The 25,127-nt window shown below is 49.7% G+C and overlaps 8 protein-coding genes across 8 annotated transcripts; 5 read left to right on the top strand and 3 right to left on the bottom strand.

The window, feature by feature from the left end:
- Window positions 1-1,822: 1,822 nt before the first annotated feature.
- On the bottom strand, window positions 1,823-5,933 carry AO090020000679 (putative ABC multidrug transporter; the record flags this gene model as incomplete). The annotated part of the gene is made up of 4 exons (XM_001824903.1): window positions 1,823-2,186; window positions 2,247-5,566; window positions 5,633-5,830; window positions 5,892-5,933. 4 exons carry the CDS (start codon window positions 5,931-5,933, stop codon window positions 1,823-1,825), a joined length of 3,924 nt encoding a protein of 1,307 aa, XP_001824955.1.
- A 3,757-nt stretch (window positions 5,934-9,690) lies between these two features.
- Window positions 9,691-11,441, top strand: AO090020000680 (Diacylglycerol acyltransferase family; the record flags this gene model as incomplete). The annotated part of the gene is made up of 3 exons (XM_001824904.3): window positions 9,691-10,244; window positions 10,297-10,935; window positions 10,988-11,441. The coding sequence occupies 3 exons, from the start codon at window positions 9,691-9,693 to the stop codon at window positions 11,439-11,441; spliced, it is 1,647 nt and encodes a 548-aa protein (XP_001824956.3).
- A 590-nt stretch (window positions 11,442-12,031) lies between these two features.
- AO090020000681 (uncharacterized protein) lies at window positions 12,032-12,433 on the top strand (the record flags this gene model as incomplete). Its single annotated transcript, XM_023237895.1, has 1 exon — window positions 12,032-12,433. One exon carries the CDS (start codon window positions 12,032-12,034, stop codon window positions 12,431-12,433), a length of 402 nt encoding a protein of 133 aa, XP_023092936.1.
- A 630-nt stretch (window positions 12,434-13,063) lies between these two features.
- On the top strand, window positions 13,064-14,358 carry AO090020000682 (uncharacterized protein; the record flags this gene model as incomplete). The annotated part of the gene is given in 3 exon segments (XM_023237894.1): window positions 13,064-13,644; window positions 13,699-14,219; window positions 14,234-14,358. The coding sequence occupies 3 exon segments, from the start codon at window positions 13,064-13,066 to the stop codon at window positions 14,356-14,358; spliced, it is 1,227 nt and encodes a 408-aa protein (XP_023092937.1).
- Window positions 14,359-15,770: 1,412 nt separating this feature from the next.
- Window positions 15,771-16,601, top strand: AO090020000683 (uncharacterized protein; the record flags this gene model as incomplete). Its single annotated transcript, XM_001824907.1, has 1 exon — window positions 15,771-16,601. The coding sequence occupies one exon, from the start codon at window positions 15,771-15,773 to the stop codon at window positions 16,599-16,601; it is 831 nt and encodes a 276-aa protein (XP_001824959.1).
- A 2,195-nt stretch (window positions 16,602-18,796) lies between these two features.
- Window positions 18,797-20,542, bottom strand: AO090020000684 (cytochrome P450; the record flags this gene model as incomplete). Its single annotated transcript, XM_001824908.3, has 5 exons — window positions 18,797-18,910; window positions 18,961-19,716; window positions 19,770-19,888; window positions 19,945-20,188; window positions 20,246-20,542. 5 exons carry the CDS (start codon window positions 20,540-20,542, stop codon window positions 18,797-18,799), a joined length of 1,530 nt encoding a protein of 509 aa, XP_001824960.1.
- Window positions 20,543-21,967: 1,425 nt separating this feature from the next.
- On the top strand, window positions 21,968-23,313 carry AO090020000685 (uncharacterized protein; the record flags this gene model as incomplete). The annotated part of the gene is made up of 4 exons (XM_023237893.1): window positions 21,968-22,126; window positions 22,185-22,738; window positions 22,801-22,868; window positions 22,925-23,313. The coding sequence occupies 4 exons, from the start codon at window positions 21,968-21,970 to the stop codon at window positions 23,311-23,313; spliced, it is 1,170 nt and encodes a 389-aa protein (XP_023092938.1).
- A 213-nt stretch (window positions 23,314-23,526) lies between these two features.
- AO090020000686 (fatty acid desaturase) lies at window positions 23,527-24,916 on the bottom strand (the record flags this gene model as incomplete). The annotated part of the gene is made up of 3 exons (XM_001824910.1): window positions 23,527-23,859; window positions 23,912-24,768; window positions 24,826-24,916. The coding sequence occupies 3 exons, from the start codon at window positions 24,914-24,916 to the stop codon at window positions 23,527-23,529; spliced, it is 1,281 nt and encodes a 426-aa protein (XP_001824962.1).
- Window positions 24,917-25,127: the final 211 nt, after the last annotated feature.

Below are 25,127 nucleotides of genomic sequence, written 5' to 3'. Positions count from 1 at the left end.
ATGGCTGTAAGCGCCTAAACCTTGAGCTCAAGACGTGGCTGACAGAAGTAAGTATGAAGAGACAAGCAGCACCCCGTCATTTTCCCAGGGCCTCATATCATTCTTAGCCATGTAAGTGGACTGTTGATATTGAGAGAGTGCTCAGTGCAGCTACGAAGGGGTTAAAGCTTAAATAACGGACAAGCGAAGCAGGAGAAGAATGCAATCGAAAACGGTGATGGGCACGTGCCTATGACATAAATGACGATACTAATTAGTTATAAAGAGATCATTTGGACGGTAGCTTAATCGACAAGAATGGTAAAGTGCCTATGTGTCCAAGGATTGGCAGCACCATCTTCGCCGTTTGCAGGTCGGAGAATACGGGACCTGGATAGTATTTCCGGGGACATCCGAATGGCCCTAGAAGAAGAGGCACGGTCCATGATGTATTATGACTTTGTCCCAAGTTATGATCCTTTTTTGCCTCTTCACCATGTTATGGTGCAAACTTGCGATATAATTCTCAGTATCGCTCAACTAGTCAATGGAGGTTACACCTGGTTTACCTCGCCAACCAATCCAGAGGTATTGAATCAAGCAGAAAAACAAATCCCTTGACTAATGACTACTCACAATCTCCACCCGTTCGGTATTCGGCTGTTGTCGGAGGCCGAGTTGCTGCTGCCTCCGTTTATAACCTGTAGAAGTGATAAATACTACTAATGCTTGCAGGCTGATCTATATTCAGTCCTATGCTTCCTCACTACGTCTTTATGTTCATATACACCGACAATGCTCACCCTCAATATCGCTTACACGGAACCAGTGAACAATAGCTCCGATCCCTCCATACCAGTACTTACCCAAGAGCAAGTCTGGAACGGGCTGAAACTGAAAGCCCGACATCCGCAGGATTTTGTTCCATCTCTAGATGATTCCCGAATTCTCGAGGAACGGGATGATGGAACCTACATCGTAAGGGAGGCTCATGTTGCGGCCAATCTCCACGAATCGCCTATGGCTGGAAAATGGGTCAGAGAAGAATGCCAACTACATGCGCCAGTCAGGGTAAGGCGCCGAGATGCTCAGTGTCCATTTCAATAATTATCCGTCATGGTCTAATGAGATAACAGACTTATTTCACACTACCGGGAGGATCAGTAGTGGAGAACATCGTATCGATTGGACATGATCAGAACCTTTACCTTACGTTTACTTACGAATGGAAATTGGCTGATCTCGAGCCTGGGACAAGTGAGGCAAAGAAGGCTAAAGATGAACATATGAGAATTGCCATATCCTCCGTGCAAGGAACTATCCGAGCATTGAGACAAATGGCCGAGGAAGGGACTCTATGAACTTTGCGCTGTAAGTGCCGAGACTGCCTCTATAGAACTTGACGATGACAACCATGTTGTTACACCCAATTTCACACGTGATATTCAAGAACAGTACAAGGTATCAAATACGAAATAGCTGCTTAGAAAGGCTCTGTGTGTAAAGAAACGAAGTGTAGTACCATGAGGGAAGCTGCATGGAGACACATAGGATTCTAAACCATCATCGTTCAAAGTACTAACGCGTTGTACTAATAGAAAAAGCACAATCCAGATTGAATCATTATTCTATGAAAGGTGACAGTAACAGCTAAAACCGATACTAATACAATTCCCAAGAATGCCTTGCTGCTGTCGATCAAAAGAAACCAACTCTATCCCACAGGAACCAAATGAAGGACCAAAGGTTGAACTCCTAGACGCCGCCAAAAGAGATCAATAAGAATGAGTAAGAATCTGGAATCCTGCACTCATTACATACAACACATAATGTCACAATATCCCTACTTCGTACCCGTGGCATCCGGATTCTGTAGATGGACGAGTTCGTAGTAGCGTCCCTTCTTCCGGAGAAGTTCCCGGTGCGTACCTGATTCAACGACCTCCCCCTGATCTAGCACATATATCAAGTCTGCGCGCTGGATAGTGCTCAGCCGGTGAGCAACTGCGATCGTTGTGCGTCCCCGCGCGGCGGCATCCAATGCTGCCTGGACCACCTTTTCCGACTCGGAATCTAGCGCGGACGTAGCCTCGTCCAACAGGAGGATTTTTGGATTCCGAATGAGGGCCCGAGCGATGGCAATGCGCTGTTTCTGGCCACCGGAGAGCATGCCTCCCTTATTGCCAACAATGGTGTTGAAGCCTTGCCTGCAAACTGTTAGTATATCTCCGTCTCTGTACCAAAAGGCATGGTGTGGAAAGGCTCACGGCAATGACAATATGAAATCGTATATGTTTGCATCCTTGCAGGCTTTAACAAGAAAATCATCTGTGACATGAGGTGTGTTGCTCCCTAGCAGGATGTTCTCTCGGATGGTCCCTTGGAACAAAGTCGGTTCTTGGCTAATGAGAGCCAAGTGACTGCGATAGGAAGACATCTCGAGAGTGATAATATTCTTTCCATCTACGTAAACACCACCTTTGAGGGGATCATAGAATCTCTCCAGCAACGCAATGGTAGTGCTCTTGCCGCTTCCACTCGCACCCACTAGTGCAACAAATTGCCCTGGCTTGATGGTCAGGTTCAAGTGGCGAAGGATTGGTTGTTCCAAGCGACTGGGATATCGAAAGGAGACATCGCGGAACTCCACCAGTCCTCGCATGGACGTAACCGGAACTCCTTTGCTCCGAGAAGCATGCATTGTGTCGCTGCTGAACAGACGTTTGAACTCACGGGCAGCGTGCTTCGCCTTTCCCATATCCGGGGCATGAGAGAAAACCGTTCCAGCGGCTTGGGCCCCAAAGATCACCTCACTGAAGCACACGTAAAATTGAAACAGGGAATACTCTCCATGACCAAGTAGAGACCCGCCATACCAGAACCCCAACGCCATGCAGAAGAAAGGCAACGCCTGTGAGCTGGCGTAGAGTAAGGACGATTTCACAATGGGGAGTATATCACTCTTCAGCTGCCGACGGAGCTGTGCTTGATAGGATTGCAAAGCCTCCGTCTCCATGGTCAAAGAAACGACCGTACGGATGGCAGAGGCTGCCTCACAAGCAGAACTAGCTGATTCTTGATATGCTTTCTTGGCCCTTCGTTGGAACCGCTCCAACATCCAAACGCGAACAAATCCACACATCAGCAGGGCTGGAACCGCGGAGATGCACACCAGTGCCAACTTCCAGCCTATTACAAGGGCTACCCCCAAGGAAGCCACAAGATTGACAGAGACAATCAAGATAGTCCCCAATGTGACGCCACTAATGCCAGTTAGTTCTTTGGTCCCCGCGCTCAGAGTGGCTGTTAATGCGCCTGTCGTGTTTTCCTGTTGATCGAAGAAAGAGATATCCTGGTGCAGTATCACCCGGAATGCTTGACTGCGGGCCCGGTAGACCATCTTTTCGGAACTATATGCAAACAAGGTCCCTTGCACACTATACAACACAAGCGACACAATGCCAATCATGAGAAACATGAGGCACCAGAAGTTGGCATCGTGCCGGAGCTTCGGATATTCAAGAGGGGGCAGGCTGAGGGTGCTGACAGCCTTCGCAAACAGCACAGCCTGCGATGGTTGGATCCCCCCTGCCAGTATAGATGCGCAGAGCCCTAGTAATAAAAACGGCCACTCGGGACGGTTGAACGAGGCAAGGAACTTGAACAAAGTCCAGAAAGAATATGCCTCTTCCTTGACCGGCTGCATGAGATGAGATAGTGACATTCTCGACACTGGTCTTTGTTTCTCCCCAGTGTGCAATCCAATATCGGATGCGTCATCACTGAGGATGCTGTAAATATCGGACTCGTCATCGCCCGGGTAATCTTTGTCGAAGAAGAAGGTCATTGGGTTATGCTTAGGGGACAAGTTCGTCAATAGCTGGGAATATCTCTTGGAGTATCTCGAGTACCGTTTCTTAATCTGCTGCGCTTCCACCATGTCACAATAGATCCCCCGTCGATCCATCAAATGCTCATGCGGCCCTTGCTCAACAATCTGACCATTGGCAAGAACAATGATGTTGTATGCCTTCTGGATTGTGGACAGCCGATGAGCGATGACAATAGTCGTTCTACCCTTAGAAGCCTTGTCAAGCGCTGCCTGAACGAGCTTTTCGGATTTCGTGTCCAAGGCGGATGTTGCTTCGTCTAAGAGTAGGATCTTAGGGTCTTTTATGATAGCTCTGGCAATAGCGATGCGCTGCTTCTGGCCCCCAGAAAGCGAGAAGCTCTCGATATTTGTATCATAACCATTTGGAAGCGCCATGATGAAGTCGTGCGCATTTGCCATTCGAGCTGCTGCTTCGACTCGCTTTCGGATCTCGTACGTCGATTCCTTTTCGAATCGAGAGCCAATGATACCATAACGGATATTCTCCGCGATGGTGGTGGCGAAGAGTCTCGGCTCTTGCGACACGAGCGACATTTGCTGTCGCAGCCATCGGAGATTCAATGTCTGGATATCGTGGCCGTCGAGCATAATGGTCCCCGCGACTGGGTCATAAAACCGCTCAAGCAAGCTGATGATGGTACTTTTGCCGGACCCTGAGGGACCCACGAAGGCAGTCGTCTTACCGGCAGGAATATAGCAACTCAGATCATGGGCAACAGTGACCTCGGGTCGCGAGGGATAAACGTGCCTGATGTTCTGGAGGACAATATTTCCTCGGACAAACTCCAGCGTCTTGCCCTGATCGGACAACGCATCTAAAGGGGATTGACGGTCAATGGTGCTATACAGCTTTGATGCTGCCGCCACAGCGTTCGACAGCGCTTGTCCATTGGGGGCCACATTGCCCAGATTATAGGAACCTAGGATGATGGCCATCATGATGGTCAGCACATCCCCGGCTTTGATGTTACTGATTCCTTCGACGAGGAAGCGAGACCCCATCCAGAAGCCAAGTCCATAGTTGAGATACATGATGCATAGTAATGCTCCCACCATGATGGCGAAGATCACTTTTGACTTCATTCCGGGTCCTTCGGCATCCTTGAGATGCGATTCGTACTTCCGCGCCAGTGTTTCCTGAGCATTAAACGCTGCGACGGTCCGGATGGAGTCAAGGATGTCCTCGGCCATACTGGCGCCACGACCCTGGTATTCCAATGCTTTCTTGCTAAAAATGAGCATGAGGGTGGAGCAACCACCCATGGTCAACAGCAATGCGAGCAGGCTGGCACTACAGATTAGTGCCAGCTTCCAGTTCTTTATATAGGCGATGATGAACGCCGTCACGAACGTCGAAAGCCCGGTCAAGGCTAGGCCGACCTTTTCGGAGATACCGTCTTGAATCAGGTTCGTGTCGGCGGTGATCCTCGTTGTGATCTCCCCAGCACCAAGAGTGTCGAAGAAGGCAATATTCTGCCTTAAGATAGCCTGGAAGTATTCCACCCGAATCTGCTGTACGACATGGTCGCCGGTATAAATGAAGCCGACGGTCGCTAGATAAATCGCGACGAACTCAGCAGCACCCAAGTATATGAAGTAGACCACATTCTTGGTCAGCTCGTGATGGAAGTGATCGTAAGTAATCCGATGGGTAGCGATGTCTTGAAAGGTCGACGTCAACCTGCCGAAGAGGACCTGTCATAACTACTTAGTCTTTGTGCTTAGAAGCCAGCGATTACTTTAAATCGAGGTAGCACTTACCGTGAAGAGAGGTAGTGCTGCACCGCCTGCGATCGCAGCAAGCGCACTGCCGAAGAGAATGGCGACATCCCATCGAGTCGCATATCGATAGATACCAAAAAAGCCGATTTGCGACACCGGCGTATGGAGCTGTCGATCGAGGACCTCTTCAGCGTGCGAGACAGAGTGACCCGTAGTCGTACTGCCCGTCCCAGGAGACTGCTTAGATTAATGGGTCAGTGGTAATGCTCTGATAGCGAGATGAGTGCATGGACTCCACCTTTGGGAGCGGCTTCATCAGTATATCCTTGTCGGACTTCATGGTGCGATTGGCTCCCAATCTTCACATCTGATGAAATGCCAGGCGGCCATTTCATTTCCAACATCAAACGTACTACCAGCGCAAGCGATCGTTACGCGGTTGCTTTGCGAGCGTGTCAAGAAACCTTAAGGTAATGCAGCAGCCTCTAGGGCTTTTTGCAGTCCTCCCCGCGTCTTCCACTCACACACGCACTTCTTAGCCACCCCACCACTATTACCAATCGACAGCCAATCTTGCAAAAGCTTTCCTGAATTGGGATAGTAAGGGGTCCAGGGTCAGAGTGCAATTCCTGACATTGTCTGTCGGGCTATCTCATCACATCATCCCCCGGGTGAGCCCTGAATGGGGTTCAAGTCCCGATATGGGATGGCAAGCTACGGGGTATCCTCAGGTGAACAGTGTCTTAATCTTGGGTTCGTCAGATAGATTGCGATTTTCCTTCCTTGCCACCGTAACCCCTTCGGATTCTCGTATAGGTAAGACATGCCACCAATTTTCTTGTTCGAAAGCCAGAATTTAGGTATGTGAACTGGCACGTGGAGCGTCCGGTGTTTCATCGCCCTACAAGTACCTTCCGTGAGCAACGTGGGGCCCATTATTCGGTATTATATGCCATCGTGCGCTCCCATGTTTCAGAGCATGCACAGGTCACCCTCGGTAGAAACGTCGGGCGTTGGGGCTATGATCGACAGGAACCGGTAGTATAACCTGCTTGGTATTAAGTGAAATGAACTCAATTCCAGGGTAAACAAGTATAGTCATTTCGGCTCGGAGAATACACCAGTGCTGGAATTTGAGACTGTTTGAGTGTGTTGGGAAGCTCAACAGCCATGTCTCAAATTTGGGTTCGGTATTAGAGAACGTCCATTCCTGCCGTCCGAGGTCTGAAATATAGGGCATTTGACTTAGTTCCCTTTAAGCTTTTCCAATTAAACTGGCGCGAAACATTAATCACAATTTAATCTTATCAGTGGGAACAAGCGCCGTGTACTAGGAAATTGGACAATGTATGGAAGTGAGAATAGCAATCATGGGACTTCGACTGCCCTAACGGAAGCACTCTCCTGGGTATACAATATATTTGACTTTACAACAAAACATTAGGCATAAGCCTGGACCCATAACAAACATAACAGAAACGCCAAGGAGATATAACAGAGTCAGGATATACGGTTAAGATATGACAGATCGAAAGACGAAAATAGAAAGAGGGCGAAACATTCGAAACTTAGGCCTGCCGTCGTTGATGAAGTTTCACCTTCAGGTCCGGCAATTCCCAGAAAGCATAGCAGCGACTCTCTCGCTGCCAGTCCTTGACCGTTCCCACGTATTCAGCTTCATAATCCAAAAAGAAACCAGCTAGGGTTATTTGCATCATCTGCTTGGCAAAGTATTTTGCGATGCAGGCCCGACTACCCACCAGGAACGGCTGGACAGCCTCCTTTTTGTCCCTGGACCCGTGCTCTGTCCATCGCTCGGGAATAAACTCATAAGGTTCGTTGAAGTATTCAGGGTTGTGATGCAGCGCGAACAGTGATGTGCAGATCTCCGTCTGTGATAAATTAAATCCCGCCGGGCGTTAGTCGGGTCCACACCAGTACAGCGATCTGTCAGAAAACTTACCCCGGCCGGGATGTAGACCCCATCCACATAGGCTCCAGGTGAAACTCGCGGGCCCCCTAGTGGCACAGGAGGGTAGAGTCTCAAAGCCTCTGTGATGACGGCATTGAGGTACGGCAGCTGTTGAACAACGTCTCCTGAGATGTCTTCTGCCGAATGGAAGGCGCCCTGCAATTCACGGACCAACTTGGCGTGGGATTCGGGGTGGGTCAAAACGAAGAAGATAACGGCACACAATGCGTTTTGTGTGGTGTGAAATCCTGCCAACATGATGGCTGAGAAGTTTTCTGCAATCTCAGACTCCGGCAAGCCACTGGTCTCCGCTCTCTCCATTACTTCGACCATTATATCGCGGCGGGTGTGGGACGCTTTCAATTGTCTGTCATAGTGTAAGACATACGGGGACAGACCGGTAGTGTGGGGGCACTTACTCATGGATCAGCCGCATGCGGGCTTCTTCGCTACGAAGACGAATACCTTTGCGTAGAAAACGGCGCAGAAGCCATTTCATCACCGTTGGGACTCCTGATCCATCGAACTGATCTCTGATGGTGGCCCAGTAGAAGATGCGAGGCAACTGGGCGGTCCAAAAGTACGGCTTTCCTCGCTTCAAGCAGCCAAGGGGCTTTCCAAGTAGGACCTCAGAAACCGTATCAACGGAGTGGCAGTAGAGAAGCTCATTGAGAGATAGAATGGTCTTACTCTCCAATCTCGAGTTAATCACGTCGTGAAGCCGCAGGGTACATTCACGAACCACTCCAGCATGTGCTTCCATACTCCCTGGTGTCATTGAAGGACCAAAGAGCTTACGGACAGACGAATGATAGATGGGATCAGAGGCTGTGAAGATATTGCGCCGTGAGATACTCTTGTAGAAGCCGGTTTTGAGAAATGCAGAGCCCTTGCCAGTACCAGAGCCGTAGATGTTACGCAAAGCTTTGATCGTGTTTGTCGTCGCTTGGCCGGGGGCGAATCGAGCAATTTTACCTGTAAAGCAATTAGCGTGGAGTCGAAGGCCGCATAGCCCTGTCTCTTACCATACGACTCATGCAGTGCATGGAAATGATGTGCACTCCGTCCCGATATGAAAGCTAACTTGGTTGCGATCTGTATATATTAGCATCGAATCCTTCGGATTCCCTCATTTGCTCTGGGAAGGTGACATACACCGCAGCAGAAAATATCAAGGAAGGGCCCCTGAACGCCCTTGATGGTTGGCCCCTTTGGCTGGACCTGCACAAAGAGAATAACGAGAAAAATGAACTACACCAGTCAGTCACACTGTAGACAGTTGTCACGAATTCATGGACCTCAACATACAAGCACGACCACCAGGGTCGGGTAGGATATCATCGCAGGGGAGTAGCCCTCGGGCATTTGCCCAGAAGGCAGATACAAAGCAACAAACACCATTTTGAGGTCTCTAGCCAACGAGTGAAATTGTAGGATATTTGATATGCACAAGCTACTACTAGCCTTTGCGCGAACGAGAGACTTGGTCGGAAGACTTGGAGAACATGGGACCTACGTGAAGGTGATATAGCGTCCTTATCTATCCCACAACAATATACAAATCCCCAGTACCCAGAGCCGGTTAATTAGCTTTACGATCTATACGAGCTGGTCTTTTTTTTTTTATTTTTTTTTTATTTTATTTTTTCAAGTTTTTGCTTTTCTTTTGTGATTAACTTGTTGCCCCTAGGCTGATAAAGTTTAGCTAGATGCGCTCGAATCAACTCGAGGATCATCATACGATTTGAAATCATACTATGTTCCAAGGGACTGAGTCTCACCAGAAAGATCTAGTTCAAGCTTGATTCTTGGCAGGGAATCCCGATGTTTGGGCTGGTGGACTCAGAAACCAGAAGGAAGTTAGGGCCCAAATTTGGTGTTCCGGACATAGCGATCGACGTCAAGTAGCCCTGACCTTAGTTTTGAGTCAATTCGACCTGGGACTTGGCAATCAACCCTAATCTCAAACAACGTTTTGGATTTCCCCTGTATGTGTTAAGAATTTATTATATATGATCATCTGTCTCAGGGTCGTATGTCTTCTCTCCTGTAACCCGGGGTTGATTCCTCATGTATTATCTGGAAACCCTGACTTACCTTCTACACTCGTTGTCTTTCCCTCATGATGGCTAGTAATCAGCGCACAAGTGTGCTGTTTCTCGCAAATAGCGAGCATGGCCAAACAAACATTATTCTGGCGATCACGCACGAGCTGCTGGTGCGAGGAGATGTGGATGTGCATATTGGCTCTTTCCCTGCCCTTGAGCGACGCATTGATAAGCTCTTGGCTGACAATGCCTCCGCGTATGATGGTTCATTCCGGTCGCGGATTCACTTCCATCCTATTAGAGGACCTTCAAATACAGATGTCTTTATCCGCACTGGGAAGCGAGGCGCTTTCCATCCTCCTGGGTACCATGGAGCGGTACTTGGGTTCCAGTCTCTGTGCGAAGACATCTGGGGTTGGACGGAAGAGGAATACGTAGATATCTACAACTGCTGCGTGGAGATCATCAAGACCGTTCAGCCGTCAGTCATCGCGGCCGACTTCTTCTTCCTACAAGGCAGAGATGCTGCGTATAACACGGGGTACACGGCGATTTTGATCAATACTACGTCGCTCACTCATATTGTTCTTGGATTGCAGTCACAATCCGCTGCGTTGTGGAAATATCCCTTGTGAGTAATGCCCTTAATACCCCAGAAGCTGCAGCCACTGACTACCAACCAGGCCGGGAACAGGATTTCCATACCCTCTTCCATGGCATTTAGTTCCACTCAACGCTCTTGCTGTGGTCAAAACAGCTAAGATGTACCATGGAAGTGGGCGGCGACGTGAGATTCGCGAGTGGAGGATTCGGCACAAGATCCACGGTCGGTTTCCGTTTGCTGATGCCTGGAGGCCCGATCGGTTCCATCTTTCCCCAGCGTTAAAAGAGCTGGACTGGCCTATGGATGTGCCCGATAATATTTTTCCTTGTGGACCGATTTTACTCCCCACGGCTTCGGTTCATAAACAGGACCCCGAATTGGCAAGTTGGCTGCAGAGAGCGCCGACTATCTTGGTCAATCTTGGGACGCTCTATGCGCCCGACCCTAAGGTTGCAGAGAATATTGCGTCAGGTCTCAAGCTCTTCATAGATGCTTGGAAAGGGGAGAAGATCCAGATTCTGTGGAAGCTTCCTAAACACCCGCATGATGAGGATGATGTATACAGCCGGTCCATCGAGCCGCTTAGACAGGAGACTGAAACCGATCGCGTTCGGATCCATCCATGGTTCTCCGTTGAGCCCATGGCCATGCTTCAAACGGGGCAGATTGTCTGCTCCGTTCACCACGGTGGAGCGAACTCGTGGTACGAGGCTATCCAGTGAGTCCTCCTTCACTTACTTATCAGACACGGTAGCAGCTGACAGGTATAGGAATGGCGTCCCCCATGTGGTTCTACCAGCCTGGCAGGATTGCTATGAGAACGCTGCGCGAGCGGAGTGGCTTGGAATTGGGGTGTACGGCAACAAAACCCGAGCTCCGAATATCAATGATCGAGAGTTAAGTAAAGCACTCTTGAAGGTCATGAGCGATCGCTCATATAAAGAAAAAGCTCTTGACCTTGCCAAACTATGTCAGAAGAAAGAAGGACGTGTGGCAGCTGCGGAAAAGATTGTCGAGCTGGCGCGCAACCCGGACCTGATGGCCATGCACATTCCGGATATGAAGATCGGTGATTCTCAATGTCAGCTCAGTGAAATCCGAAACCGTTCAGGAATGACTCTCCAGTCGGTCCAGTTGCCTCCGCCGGAAGTCAAGCCAACAGCTAAGTACATCTCCCTAACCGTAACACCATTGCTGTCCATTCCGGTTGTAACTGACCCATGAGCGATAGGCCCTTTCTCAATGACCTTGCAGAGGCAGTGCTGATGACTGCACTTTGTAACACTTGGTCCATCCTACCTTTGCTTGGATATTCACTTCTACTGGTGCCTCGTTTGCGATTCCTGGTTCTGGTTTACCTCATCTATATCAAGTATATTGCTAAAGCACACGAAAAGGGGACACTTTCTCTGCGGAACGATAGCTTCCGGACTTCATGGATCTGGAAGACATATGCATCCTACTTTCCCCTGCGACTCTATCGTTCGGCATCTCTTTCACCGCAAAAGAAGTATATCTTCGGCTACCATCCCCATGGTGTCGCTATTCGAGGAGCTGTGGGCGCATTCGCCGCAGACGTGGCCGGATTCTCCCAACTCTTCCCCGGGATTACCAATACCCTTTTGATGAAGGATAGTGTGTTCTACCAACCACTGCTTCGAGAATATCTTCTATCTGCTGGGCTCAGCGGCGTCTCCCGAAAATCATGCATCAGGCATCTAACACGGGGAGGTCATGACGGTCGGGGAATGGGCCGTGCCATTACCATTACTGTGGGAGGGAGTCGTGAATACAACGTCGCTCGACCGGGCACCATGGAGGTCGTGATCAAAATCCGCAAGGGTTTTATCCGAGTCGCCGTGGAAACTGGCGCCGACATCGTGCCGGTGGTCGCCTTTGGGGAGAACGAGATCTTCGACCGCGTGGACGTCACATCCAGATCTGTGCTCCGCATCGCTGCGCGGGTGTGGGAATGGTTTGTTGGCCACAAAGTGGCATTCTCCATTGGCCGGTTTAACATCTTCTGCCCTTATCGTAAGCCGTTGAATGTGGTCGTGGGCAATCCCATTCCTGTCACTCAACAACGATGGGACCCCGATGAGAAATATATCGATCAGTTACACCAGCAATACATGAGAGAGTTAGAGAGGCTATGGGATAGTTGGAAGGACACCTTTGGGACTGATAAATCCGTGAAGTTTGAGGTGGTGGAATAATTCTGTTTTGGCCTGAATCATAGTCTCTCACTACGCTAGGACATTTTCTCTTCCAGTCATGCAGCACATGGGAAATTACCATTCTGCCTTGAAGCATTTTTAAGCCTATTAAAGCTTGACCTAATAATACATTAGCTCCATGACCAGGAGTTGTTATTGGCTGAAGCGTAAGCGTTGAAAAAGCAGACTGGGGCCGTGGGGCGCGTTAGGATTCTTCCCACCACTTAGGGTTGTGATTTCCGACTCTTCAGAGTCCCTTGTTGGGCTGTAATCTTCAAGGTTTCAGACGTACAGTGCTAAGCGAGCCTAGGAATGCAATAAACTAATTTTACTGGCGTGGCGGAGTCAATACGCTTTGGATTAAGGTGTGAGGAATCCATCAATACGAATTTATAACCAACATAGCCTCAAATAAAGTCAAGATACCGCTGTTGGCCCCCACGTCAGCCTCAAAAATGACCAACACAACAACAAGCGCTAGGATCCTTTTTCTTTACCCTTTTGCTCACGCGTCGAGACGTTGGGCTCGCTGGGCTCTTGCAATAAATTCAAGATGGGGCCCCGGGATCATACCTTCGTCCGCGTATACACTTCCCTCATCTACACCTCCACTGAGCTATTCACCTTTCCATGGCGAAAACAGAACGCAAGACGCCGATCGAGGGCGCTTCGATTCCATTAGGCAGTTCCCCAAGTGACGATGGTGCTTCGTCTTCAAGGCATACAAACCATGCGGTGTTAATTACCTGGAGTTCTTTTGTGGTCACGATCCCCATCCTCGCATTAACGGTGGCATTCCTGGTGCTAGTATTCAAGTATCGTGTGAGCCATGGAGATGCTCCGTTCGAGAGCCTCCGCACCTCGGATGCGAAGGATGAAGGCAGCGCGCTTTTTGTCAATATGAATTCCAGTATCCTCCTGTTTTTAGCTTCCTGGGCGAGCTCTGTGGCGACGATGCTGTCTGGGTTCATGTTAACCCTCGCCTCGTTTCTCATAGCACGCCGATTCTTCCAGGATATCCAGAGTTCTCGTGTGACTCGCCTGCCAACCCCATATCAGTTGGCACTGACCTTGAAGTTTCTGGATGGAAGCACTCTTGGTGCGATCTGGAGTTGGATCGTCTATCTCGTTTCATGGAGAAAGAAGCGTGCACCGCTGACACCTCCCTTGACCGCTGCTTCATCGATTGCATTACTCGCAACTCTGCTTGGGTAAGTCCTTCTCACCTGCTGAAGGTTGCTGGAGATGTACTGACACCCGGAGAGGCTGCTCGTTGCCCTAGGAGACACCTGGCTGCATCTTACCACCACCACCGTGGAATTCACTCAAGTTGTGCCGGTCACGAACCAGACAAACTATGGTTTTGGACTTATACCCGAATGTTTGACGAGCAACAACTCGGTGGCAGCGCAGAGCGGAGAGCAGATCTTATGTAGTGTTTCACTAGCGGTTACCGGCAGCTTCCTGAGAAACGGAACGACCTCACTCGGGGTGCTGAACGACATGTCCGACCAGGCGACCGTCTCGACATATACCGACCCCCAGGCGAACAAGTACACCTTCCTGCAAGCACCGGAAGGGGCATCACTGTCCAACCGAGACTATACCGCGAAGACCTACGGAGCGCGAACACAATGTGAACTGATATCGACCAAGTGTAAATTGCAAAACAACGCTTCAATCGTCACTTACAACTGCTCCAGTGATTTCGCTGGAAGTTTCACTCAGAGTGGCTTGAAAACGGCATTCTTCACCAATGATAGCATGGCCGAAGACATGAGCCAGAGTATGTACAACAAGGGCGTGGGCAACCCATACTACTTTGCGGCGGCCGACATCATGAGTCTAGCCGGCGGGGATGCGCCGAACTCAACCGAGTTTGTCAAGAGTCTTCACGGTCCATATGCGTTCATTTTGGGTTGTAACACGACAATCTACGACATTGAGTACGATCGAGTGAACAACTCCATCACTCGTTTTGTGCCGACTATTAGCAACACCTCTGCCAGCAACGTCTGGCAAACGAGCATTTCCCACCTGAACAACTGGTATCCCACGATCGAGCAGACGGCGGGAGCAGCCATTTTGAGTGGCTCGGCGCAGGTATTTGTCGACAAGATCGCCGAGGCCTTTAGTAAAGTCACTATCGCTCTAGGAGCCGACGCGGTCGATGCACGACCAGCACTCGCGGCACAGGATCGAGAGTCATTCCTCGTGGCGCGGCTCCCAAAAGCTCCGCTCATCACCTTGGTCGCAGTCTGTTTCCTATATGTGCTCTGTGGTTTGATTTTCGCTGTCCTCGCCATGGTGGCTGTTCGACATAAAATCCCTGATATCCAAGCCCGAATGAGCCTCGCGGGCGTGGTTGCAGATCGATTTGGGGATTCGTCGTCATGGAATAAGAACACGACCGTGGACGAGATGTTCGAAGAGTATTCTGGCAAGTCGGAGAAACGGGTTGCTATTGAATCACCGGATCTTCAGGGGGCGCCTCGATTCACAACCTGGACAGTGGAATCGACTGTTGTTCATTAATTGGCGATTAGATAGATATTCCCTTAGGATTGGATTAATCCATGGGTGCATAGCTAGCTGAGGCTTCAAGAATACATAATGTTTATCTTGCGCAGTTTCTTTTATACCCCTTCGCCTATGGGCCTCGGTGTCCTCTGATATATGTACTGGCATCAAGCAGCCACACCATACGCACAAGCACGGTAACCATTCTGCTATACGAACAAGTAGATACAGGTAGTTCACCACCAGGACACCCACCATGTCTTGGCAAGATCCTCCTTGAAACGGCCATCTTCTATGTCAATGAGTGATGGAATTTACGTGCCATGGGTCAAATTTGAGCACGGTGGCAACAGGATGAAGATCCTTTCCTGATAGAAATGACGTGGTATTCCCAGAGTCTCCGATAAGGTTAAACTGGATCCCCGGTTTCTCTGGTCCAGCGACCCCAGGATCCAGTCTGCGTCCTCCCCATGGAGTGGCCGAACGTGCCTGCAGTACGGAGGAAGCATGCAACCTTTTGCCAAGCTGTCAAAAAGTCAAAGGAAAGGAAAGGAAGTCTCTGCCCTTTCGAATCCTTCCGATGACAGCCGCAGTCCTAGCCGGACCCTAGTCAGGTCGTATCATTTAAATTCAAATTTCAGGGGCCAAGTTTAGTCGGACGCCAAGACAGACGCGTTCATTTCGGAGCTTCAGCTTAAGTCCGGAGAACAAAATCTTTTGTCTCAAATTTTCCATCGTGCTCGTCGATGGCTCTTGCTGTCGCTGTATGTCGGTAGCGGTCTAACAGGGGTTTCCCGGCAGTGAGCATCATGCCCTGATGTCTGTCAGTTCAAAGACCAGTCACTATGATCCCTTTCGCGGCGAGTCCAGTCGCGAGATTGCTCTGGAATGTGTCGTGGCGACGTTCATCGCCATCGCATGGTGTAATTCTATCGAACTTGTCGTCCTGTGTTTCACAACCTTTAAACGATATGCGGGATGCTATTTTTGGAGCCTGATCATAGCCTCTGTCAGCATCATTCCCTTTGCACTGGGCTATGCGCTGCTCATTTTTAAAATCTTCCCCAGTTATTTCTCGGTCGCACTCGAGGTTGTAGGCTGGTGGGGCATGGTCACCGGCCAATCCATGGTCCTCTGGTCTCGCCTGCATCTCGTCGTCCACAGTCGCAAGATACTGAGATGGACACTGATCATGATCATCGTGGACGCCATTCTGTTTCATGTCCCGGCATCGGTCCTTGAGTTCGGCGCTCATTCCAACCACCAAGACCAGTTCAATCCGGCCTTTGATATCTTCGAACGGATTCAACTAGTGGCCTTCTCGGTGCAAGAGATCGTCCTATCGGTCATTTATGCGTGGGCCGCAGTCGAAATGCTGAAACTTCTGCCCCGGGGCCATTATAAAGGCATCCTGATCCATCTCCTGGTTATCAATTTCGTTATGATTAGTATGGACGCGGTGGTAGTGGGCATGCAATATGCCGGCTTCTTTCGCCTCCACGTATCCCTGAAAGCGATGTTTTACAGTGTGAAGCTGAAGATGGAGTATGCCATCCTGGGAAATTTGGTTCATGTCGCCGCCGTTCCGGTGCATCCTTTATCAAGCTACACTCCGACCGACAGAGCCAGTTCTGTGTCGCACATATGAAGCTGCGGATGTGGATGTTTCCTATGTAGCATTGGTTTGGCGATGTATCAGTTACCATCGTGACCAATGACGGAGCTCTTCGCATGAATCTGCTGCAACGCCTCCAGAGATGCAGCTCATGTTGATGTTGATGACAGTCAATGATCCGCTACCCATGGAGTGGATGGGTACTCCGTGTGAAAGTCCATTTAGTATCACGATGCTTATCGTGCGGTCCGGGGCGAAGATATGAGCATGTCGGCTCTGGATTGACTGCGAGTAAGTGAAAAATTTCCTGCTCAAGTATGAGCGAAGAACTCCGGTTGAGTGTGGTGGCGAAGTTAGGGAATTTTCCTGGAGGCCAATGTGATATTGGCCTTTTTCCTGTGCCCAGAAAAAACCATTGGTAGCATGGGATACTGCTGCATGGTACCAATGTCGCAATGCCCATAAGAGCACCCTGTAACGAAGTTAGTCTGATATGCCTGATATTGACGTAGGAAAGGATATGTGTATATACATACTTGCCTCCGTGCTGTCTAGGCCTATATAGAATAAACAGACATCTATCCTTGAGACACAACGATTAGGGCGAAAAAGATTCAAAATCGACGGAGCCAAATGTTTTATATGTAAGAGGTTGCATATCGTGGCTCGGTCCGCAGATAAGACTCTCCATCCCCCTAGACGGTAAAGACTCATACACAATAGAATTGCGATGATGGCAAAGCCTGTCGTACTATAAGCTTGCCTCTTGAAGAAAGCCGCTGTGAAACGAGATTAAGGTTCTGATGCTGACAGGGAAGCTCCGGAAGGGAATACATGACACTCAACTGCGGGCTGTACCGTCCTATGGAAAGTATTCGGAAGTCCGGAGCTGCCCTCGTCGGTGCAGAATGAGACCGGCAGTCTAATGAAGAAGCCGGCTTATGGCCCCAAAAGTGGGCTACATCGCTAGACTGAGAAACTAGTTTAGTACTGTCTGAGACTCATCTTACTCCCCCACAAGTAATCCGAGTAAACCGACAGTCGGGTTCATTGGCTGTAGTACTTGCTGCTGGAAGTGACCAGGAGACGTTTAAGCAGAAAGAGCAACCTATGGTGCTTCAGCACTGCAGGAAAGCTTGGATATTGAACAGCTAACACGTGGGAGGTGGCCAGAGCGTGCATGTTAATGTCCATATATGCGACGAGCTAGAATTGGCGGCATAATCGTGCAGGAAGCAGCATTAATTAACATGACATGAGGACTGGAGAGCTAAGACAAATAGTTGAGCAGCCAGTCTCATCCTGCCGGATGTTGCTCCCCGTGTCAAGTCCAGTTAGGAGTGAGTATCGCATTTAAATACGAGTCAAGACCTTTGTGACATCGTCAGAATAGACAAGATAGTGCTTGATGCTCCTCGCTAATCTATATAATTTATTGTCGCTATGATTAGCATCGCCGAAACCCCATCATCCGAGCGCCGTGAGTTATCATGACAGTTACCATTGGGCTGGATGAATCCGTGCAGGAGACAATGACTGATCTCATCGCAGCATAACCGAAAGGCATCTGGTATCTACCGGTTCAAAAGTACGGTTTGCCTCGAGTCGCTATCCTCCTTGTTCCGGAAGCGCTCCACAGTTACTGAACGTCTTATACGATAATATCTGCCCCACACAAATGCAACATTTCCCCACCCCTTCATGCTCCTATCCAAATACAGGAAGAGAAGGCCATCTTTCCAGGTTTGACCCCTTGTCATTCAGGATTCGTGGGGGTCGTCGGCCGAGACTGTGTCTTCGGAGGAGCGATGAAAATCTTCGCCAACTTCAGGCATCACAGCTTCATATTCCCGTTGATATATCATAACACCGTGCATTTGACAGGTGCGGGGCTTGACCCACAATCGCCTGATGTGAACCATCCATTTTAATTAAGACGTGGAAAAAACTCAGAGGCTGTGCCTAGCTGGCGACCCCCTATCTATCCTACCGGGAGGTTGCGATCTCTAACCGAATGACTAGATAGGGATCTGATTAAACATACGCCTTTACAAAAACAGATCAGACATGTCCTTCAGAGAAGGACAAAACCAGTAGAAGTTATCTACATAATGGCAATGGGAGGTGTAAAAATAGAACGTGTGCTTACCTCCATGGACAATAGCCCGAGAAGCACATAATCTTCTTAGCTACAATAAAACCGTACAAGTTCGTACATATATGCAACATTAAACACTGACAGCCAGGTCTGTGCGCTCCCTCATCTTGACAGGAATACTCTTGTGTCTCACAAACCATGAGTTGGTGACATGCCACGTGTGATCGAGACTCGGAAGCTCCATCTAGGATACTCAATTAGATAAATCTTACAAGGAAGAGAGGGGACGCTGACCTCAAAGGTGCTGAACAGAGTCGCAATGAGCTTGTAGCTCTCGAGTTGGGAAAGATAGCGTCCCATACACATCCGGGGGCCAGCCCCGAACGTAAAGTCAGTACTCTTCATTTTAGTAAATCGTGCTTGGTAGGCTTGGTCGCTTTCACCCGGGCTTGGGAGCCAACGCTCTGGAATAAATTCCTCAGTGTTGGCCCCGAATATGGCTTCATTCTTGTTGATCACCCAGGGGTTCATGCCAACGATAGTCCCCGCGGGGATGAAACGTCCGTCGGGAAGAGTAAAGCCTCCTTCGGGAACAATTCGCTCGATCATGAGGCCAACACCAGGGTTAACTCGCATGGACTCCCGCATGACGGCGTCAAGATATGTGAGGCCCTGCAGGTCTTTCCACTTGGCTGGAAGGGGGACCTTTGCCGCATACAGTTCCTCACGTAACTTTCGATGGACACGGGGATGCTTCAGGATGTGATACACCGCGGAGCACATCGCGCTGCCGGTGGTATCGCTACCGGCCAAGGTGTTGGACAGAAGATAGGTGACGACGGTGTTATCGTTGACAAGGTCTGGATACTTCTTCTTGGTCTCCAGGAACTTATCGAGGAAGTCTGTGTGGCCACTCGGTGGAGTCCCACCACTCAGGCGTTTTTGCAGCTGCTCAAGACTGAAGATATTGGCCCACACAAAGGTGGGCGGACCCAGACGAACGATGGGGTTCTTGTCCAGAAGCAAATCTAAGATCGGCATTTGGGAGATCTGTGAGGGTCAGCCGCGTCAAGGTGCAACGAGAAGAGATTGATTGATCTCACCGAGGCAAAGTAGTCGAGACTCTTGTTCGATCGGCCCAGGAAGCCTTGGTAGTCCGACCCGGCTTCTAGGATGCCCAGGTTCTGAGAGAAAGTGATTTGACTCATAACATCCCATGCAACTATCGGGGCCCGGGGATCAGTGGAGTCGACGGCAGGAGTATTGTCGGAAACTTACAAAAATTAAGGTAGTCCGCCATGTCGCAAAGCTGGCCCTTTTCGACAAATCGCTCCCGCAGTTTATCCATGAACAGGTTAATGGTTACATCCACGCCAGGCTCCATGTCCTGAACCTTGGTCATGGAATAGAGCCCCTTCACCGGTCGAATGTAGGTCGAGTGCCATTTTTCATCTTGATGCGAGAAGAGGTTCTTGAGGCGCACTCCGGAGACAATCACGTCGTTCACATTATACATATCACTCTGGTGATTAGGCTAGTTAGAGATATGTCGTTTACTTTGCAGGTAGAAAACACCCACCTTCATCCATGGGTTCTTCGAATTGAAGACATGAGGGATGACGCTTGGATCTGAAAGACTGAGAACTTTGGGACCCATCCGCACCGCGGTTCCATACTTGCGGTGCAGCTGATTGTGTGTTATATCACATCGCCCCTTGAATACATCTTGAAGACGCCACAGATTGGTGAAGCTAGCCCAGAGTGGCCCTGGAAAGGCCTTCAAAGGGGAGGAAAGGTAGTTCCAAAGAAGGTGAGAGACCCCCAGGATGACGATTGCCAACCCCAGGTCCATTATCAGCTCGGTGATAGATAACATTTTTATTGTATATATCGTCTTAGGCCCCTGCACTAGGTATGCAGCGTTCCACGTACTTCCCTGTCCGTTGTTGACCTGTCTACAACTGAGGTAGATATAGTCGATGTCAAACAGGAGGATGTGGGGGGCGAGGGTGATAGGACACCTGGACCATCGCAGCACGGTGCATCAGCTCCACATCGGGGAGAATTCAAGGAGAAATGGGGCTAAACTCTTGGGATGACGGTGTGCCAATCTAGAACCCTCGAAGTATCAGGCTTTTTGCCCCGCCACCATAAGTTGGCCCCGTGTGCCTTGGGGTTGGGGGCATGCTCAATGGCATTTTCCTTTCTGATTATTCGTAACCTATATAACAGAGAGCTGCATCGACATACATCGTGCCAGCTTAGTCGTACAGGGTAGTCTAGATACCCCCTCCAGCGGGCACTCTGTACGATGCTACCCAGGGCTGTCCCACGGACAAAACGGCATGTCATTGTTCCAAGCCATTATTTGATGCCGTTGGTGACACGGAATGTTACAATCGATGTGGTGGACAATTACCATTGGTGGGTATACGGCCGACACACAAATTAATTTAACAGAGAATCCTCTGGGCTGTAGTCCCTACTATCGAATAAGACATCCTGCACTAACGGTGCCGACTGTGTCATGAGTGAGGATAGGGAAGTTGATTAGCTGGCTTGGCGGTACTTCTGCGCAAGGCCTCCTTAACGTATGTACTCTAGTCGGCGTGCTAAAGAGAAGACTAAAGGTCCGACCCGCTGCCGGAACGCTCTGGACGGATGCTGATCCATGTCATATCCACTTCGCTAACGTTCGCTAGCCATACGGATTGGCTCATTTCTTTTAATGTGTAATGTTATAGGTGCCCTAAGGGCTCGTTACATGACTCGGTTGTTCAGGAATTGTTGCCTCTTGCGGTGATCACCCCCTGCAATGTGCGCAACAGTACGTAGATGATTATTTAGATCAATATCGATTCGCCAGCGAGGGTTTTATGGCCCAGATGCTGCTCTATTCTTGCCACTAACATGCAGCGGTTGACTCTAGTTCGGATTGGAGATTTGGTCATGTCGATCTTGGCCGTTATCCAAGTTTCTAAATACGTAAGCCTAAAGGATCAACCCATGTTACATGACAAGAAAAGAAAAAAAGAAAGGAAAAGAAGACAAAGGTACGGTTGCGCCTTGTTCGACGCTACACTCGTTTAACCTAAATACACTCCTTTCTCTTATTCTTTTTACTCACCAGGGGCTAAAGCTTCGGGGGTGGCAATCCAACTTCTACTAAGTACACCTACTCTGGTATTTGTAGCCCGGGACGTCCGGTTGCACTTGAGAGCTTCTACCCGACGCTCTGCCGGTTAGAAGCTTTCTCAACGTCCTCTGCATGCTTCCTTGTCCTCCAAGTCACTGACGAGCCATGTCGTCGAAGCCGATTGACAACCAGGGTCCGACCATCCTGGCCGTGTGCTGGATCCTGGTCTTAATCCCGGCCCTTATTGTAGCCCTCCGGATGTATTGCAAGGTAATATTGAATAGAGGATTCGGATGGGATGACATGGTAATCAGTCTGGCCCTGGTCCGTGGCCCTACTCCTCCACTTTAGCGCTGCTCAATAGCTGATCCTTGACTAACAGGTATTACTCCTCGTCTACACAGCGCTCACCACCCGAGGCGTCCAGATGGGCGTAATCGGTAAACATGTTGGCGATATTGATGACCCCAGTAAAACGCCTGAAGCGCTGAAGTTGATCTATATTGGCATGATTATATGCATCATCAGCTGTGTGCTCAGCAAGACGTCCTTCGCCATCACCCTGTTGCGCATCGTGACGCGCCCCTGGCAGAAGGCGATCCTATGGTTTATCATCGTCTCTATGAATGTCATCATGTGGCTATGCGCCATCTGCTACCTGCTCCAGTGCAAGCCAGCTGCGGCACTCTGGCGTTCCGAGCTCATGTCAACGGCGGACTGTTGGCCCAGCTCTATCTTCCAAACCATTGCTCTTACTGCCGGAGGTACTAATCACAAAAATGATCCCGCGAGAGCAGATGGGCTGACATGTTTCCTAGCGTATTCCGGATGTATGGATTTTATCTTGGCCTTACTGCCATGGTTGGTGATTTGGAAGCTGCAGATGAAGCGACGTGAGAAGCTAGGCATCGCGATTGCTATGAGTCTAGGTATCTTGTAAGTGCGCTCAAGCATCTCAAACTGTGACCGAGTGATAGACTGACATAGCAATGTTTCAGTGCGGCAGCAACGGCGTTCATCAAGACCACGAAACTAACGAACGTGTCTAACGTCGCCGATTACACCTGTACGCCGCTTCTTTCCAATTTCCGCTCTTTTGTTTCCGTGCTAATGCGACCGTAGATGCTTGCTCCGAGATTCTCATATGGGCCTCGGCTGAAACGGGCCTGACCATCTTCGCCGCCTCGATTCCTTCCCTTCGCGTGCTGTTTGTTCGGATGAGTTCCTCCTACAATCGCAGTGATGAGCCATCTTCCTATGCCTACAGCAGCTCCGCAAAGAAAAGCCGGAATCGCCGTGGCCTGTCCGGATCTCGCCAACGTGATCCTTACTACTGTGGAGATACGATCATCCTTCCCGACCGACGAGACGATAATAGTGCGAAAAGTATTCTGGGCAGTTCAGGGATCAAGCAGACGCAAGAGGTCCTTGTGACATACGACCAGGGCCCAGAGGAGAACGAACAGGTGGCAGATAGGATAGATATTTTGCGCTCAGGGTCACACCGGTAGGGTGGCTGTCTATGTATTATATTGTGTTTGACAAGCGAGTGGGCTACGCCATGTGTTATGGCCATGCTTGGACAAGAGTAAGATGATATTAATCGCTAGTAGGCGTTGAACCAGGGCCCGGTCTTCCTAACCGGCTGAAATGAAAACCTGGCAACACACTCGATACCTCTCGCTCCCAAAGGACGGCCATATTACCAAAACTAGCCAGTCATCTCATTGATGACTCTGGTTCCTTTGGGGGAACTTCCGTCTGATCTCCTCTTCGGTGAATCGTCGAGTCTTGGTGCGCAGCATTTGCGCAATCTCGACTTGCTCCATCCCGATCTGGTCCCCCAGTGGGACGAGACATTTGGCGAGATGATTATAGTCCTTCCGCAATAGTCTCACGGTGATCATGATGTAGTCAATGTCGCGGAACACCAGTGCATTCTCGTTGGTGTATCGGTCCTTCTGCTGCAGGAAGGCCACGGGATGATCCCTCCAGTGGCGACGGGGATTCAGGTGGTGGGAGGTGTGGTAGCCATCGTTGTAGCAGAAACGGTTACTCTGCTCATCTTAGTTTACATCGCGGCATATCAGTACTACGGAGTTTACTTACTGCAACATCTATTAATGTAATGCTCGAGCGGAAGTCTGAGTTCGGATCCACCTCGTCCACAAAGGCATGCTGTCCCCAGTTTCCGACCATCAGCCCCAGGCGCAGTTGCATGAATGGAAGAACAAAGCAAAAGAGAGTTGGCTTCCAGCCGAGGTATTTCCATGACCAGTACATCGACGCCAGGCTGAGGATCTCCCACGTCCCTGCCTTGAATCCACAGCGAAGATTGCCCTTGCGGAAAAAGTAGCGTGGTAGCTCGAACCAAACACAGAGCAAGAACCGGCCAAAGTAGCAAAGAAAGTCGAATAGGTCGTCCCGTTGATACCGGATGGTAGAAGAGAGATCTTCGGGCCCGTTGCCCTCCACGTGGTGATGCTTGACATGGTGATAGTAGTAGCTGTTCCAGGTATGGCCCATCAGACGATCCGTGACATATGGGAATGTCATGTCGAGCCAGCGGTATTTCGGTTTCAGTACTCCACCCATATGAATATGCTGGTGCATCAACAGAGTGTATGTCCCCGTATAGTAGCTTTGCATGAGCCAATGCAGGATGCCATGTATCCAGCTGAATCTATAAAATAAAAGAATTGCGCTCGGCACGGAGGTCGTAAGGTAGAGTAAAATATGGGACAGCATCACCACGTCGGTCTCATGCCGAACGATTCTTGTTGCAAGACCGATATAGGGCTGCAGAATCCACCTGTCTAGCCACGGATACAGGCGAAGATCCCTGAGGTCCCATGTGAACACCACGCTGGGCTCAAAGTCCGAATGATGGGGGTCATTCAACGCCTGCAATTTCTTGACCGTCTCTTCATGGTGAGACGTTCTACTTTGGATCACAGCTTCACGATCTACCCGCCATGTTTAGACTCGGTCTCATGGGAGAATGGGGAAGAAGGTGTACTTACCTTGTCCCTCGCTCCTCTGTGCTTTAATGTCATCTAGCAGGTTCTCCAGGACTAGCACATCGCTAATCGTCAAATTAGGATCGAGATCCATGACAACGACGTGACCGGGGCCAGGAAAAAGGTCCTTCTATTTCGATAGATTAAATTTTGGAGATCCGCGAATCAGCTGACGTCATGATTTTTCTTTCTCTTTTCGCCCTCGTTTTTGTGCCCCTCCAGATACACTTTCTTGGATCTGTGTTTTTACCTTTCCACTTTGGTGTGACTGAAGCTTCTTTACCTCCAGCCGAGCCCGATATATG

This window comes from Aspergillus oryzae, chromosome 6 (genome assembly GCF_000184455.2).
Source record: "Aspergillus oryzae RIB40 DNA, chromosome 6".
NCBI classification, from domain to species: Eukaryota; Fungi; Ascomycota; class Eurotiomycetes; order Eurotiales; family Aspergillaceae; genus Aspergillus; species Aspergillus oryzae.
Note: the sequence above shows the minus strand (reverse complement) of the source record. Positions and strands in the feature narration are given on the sequence as shown.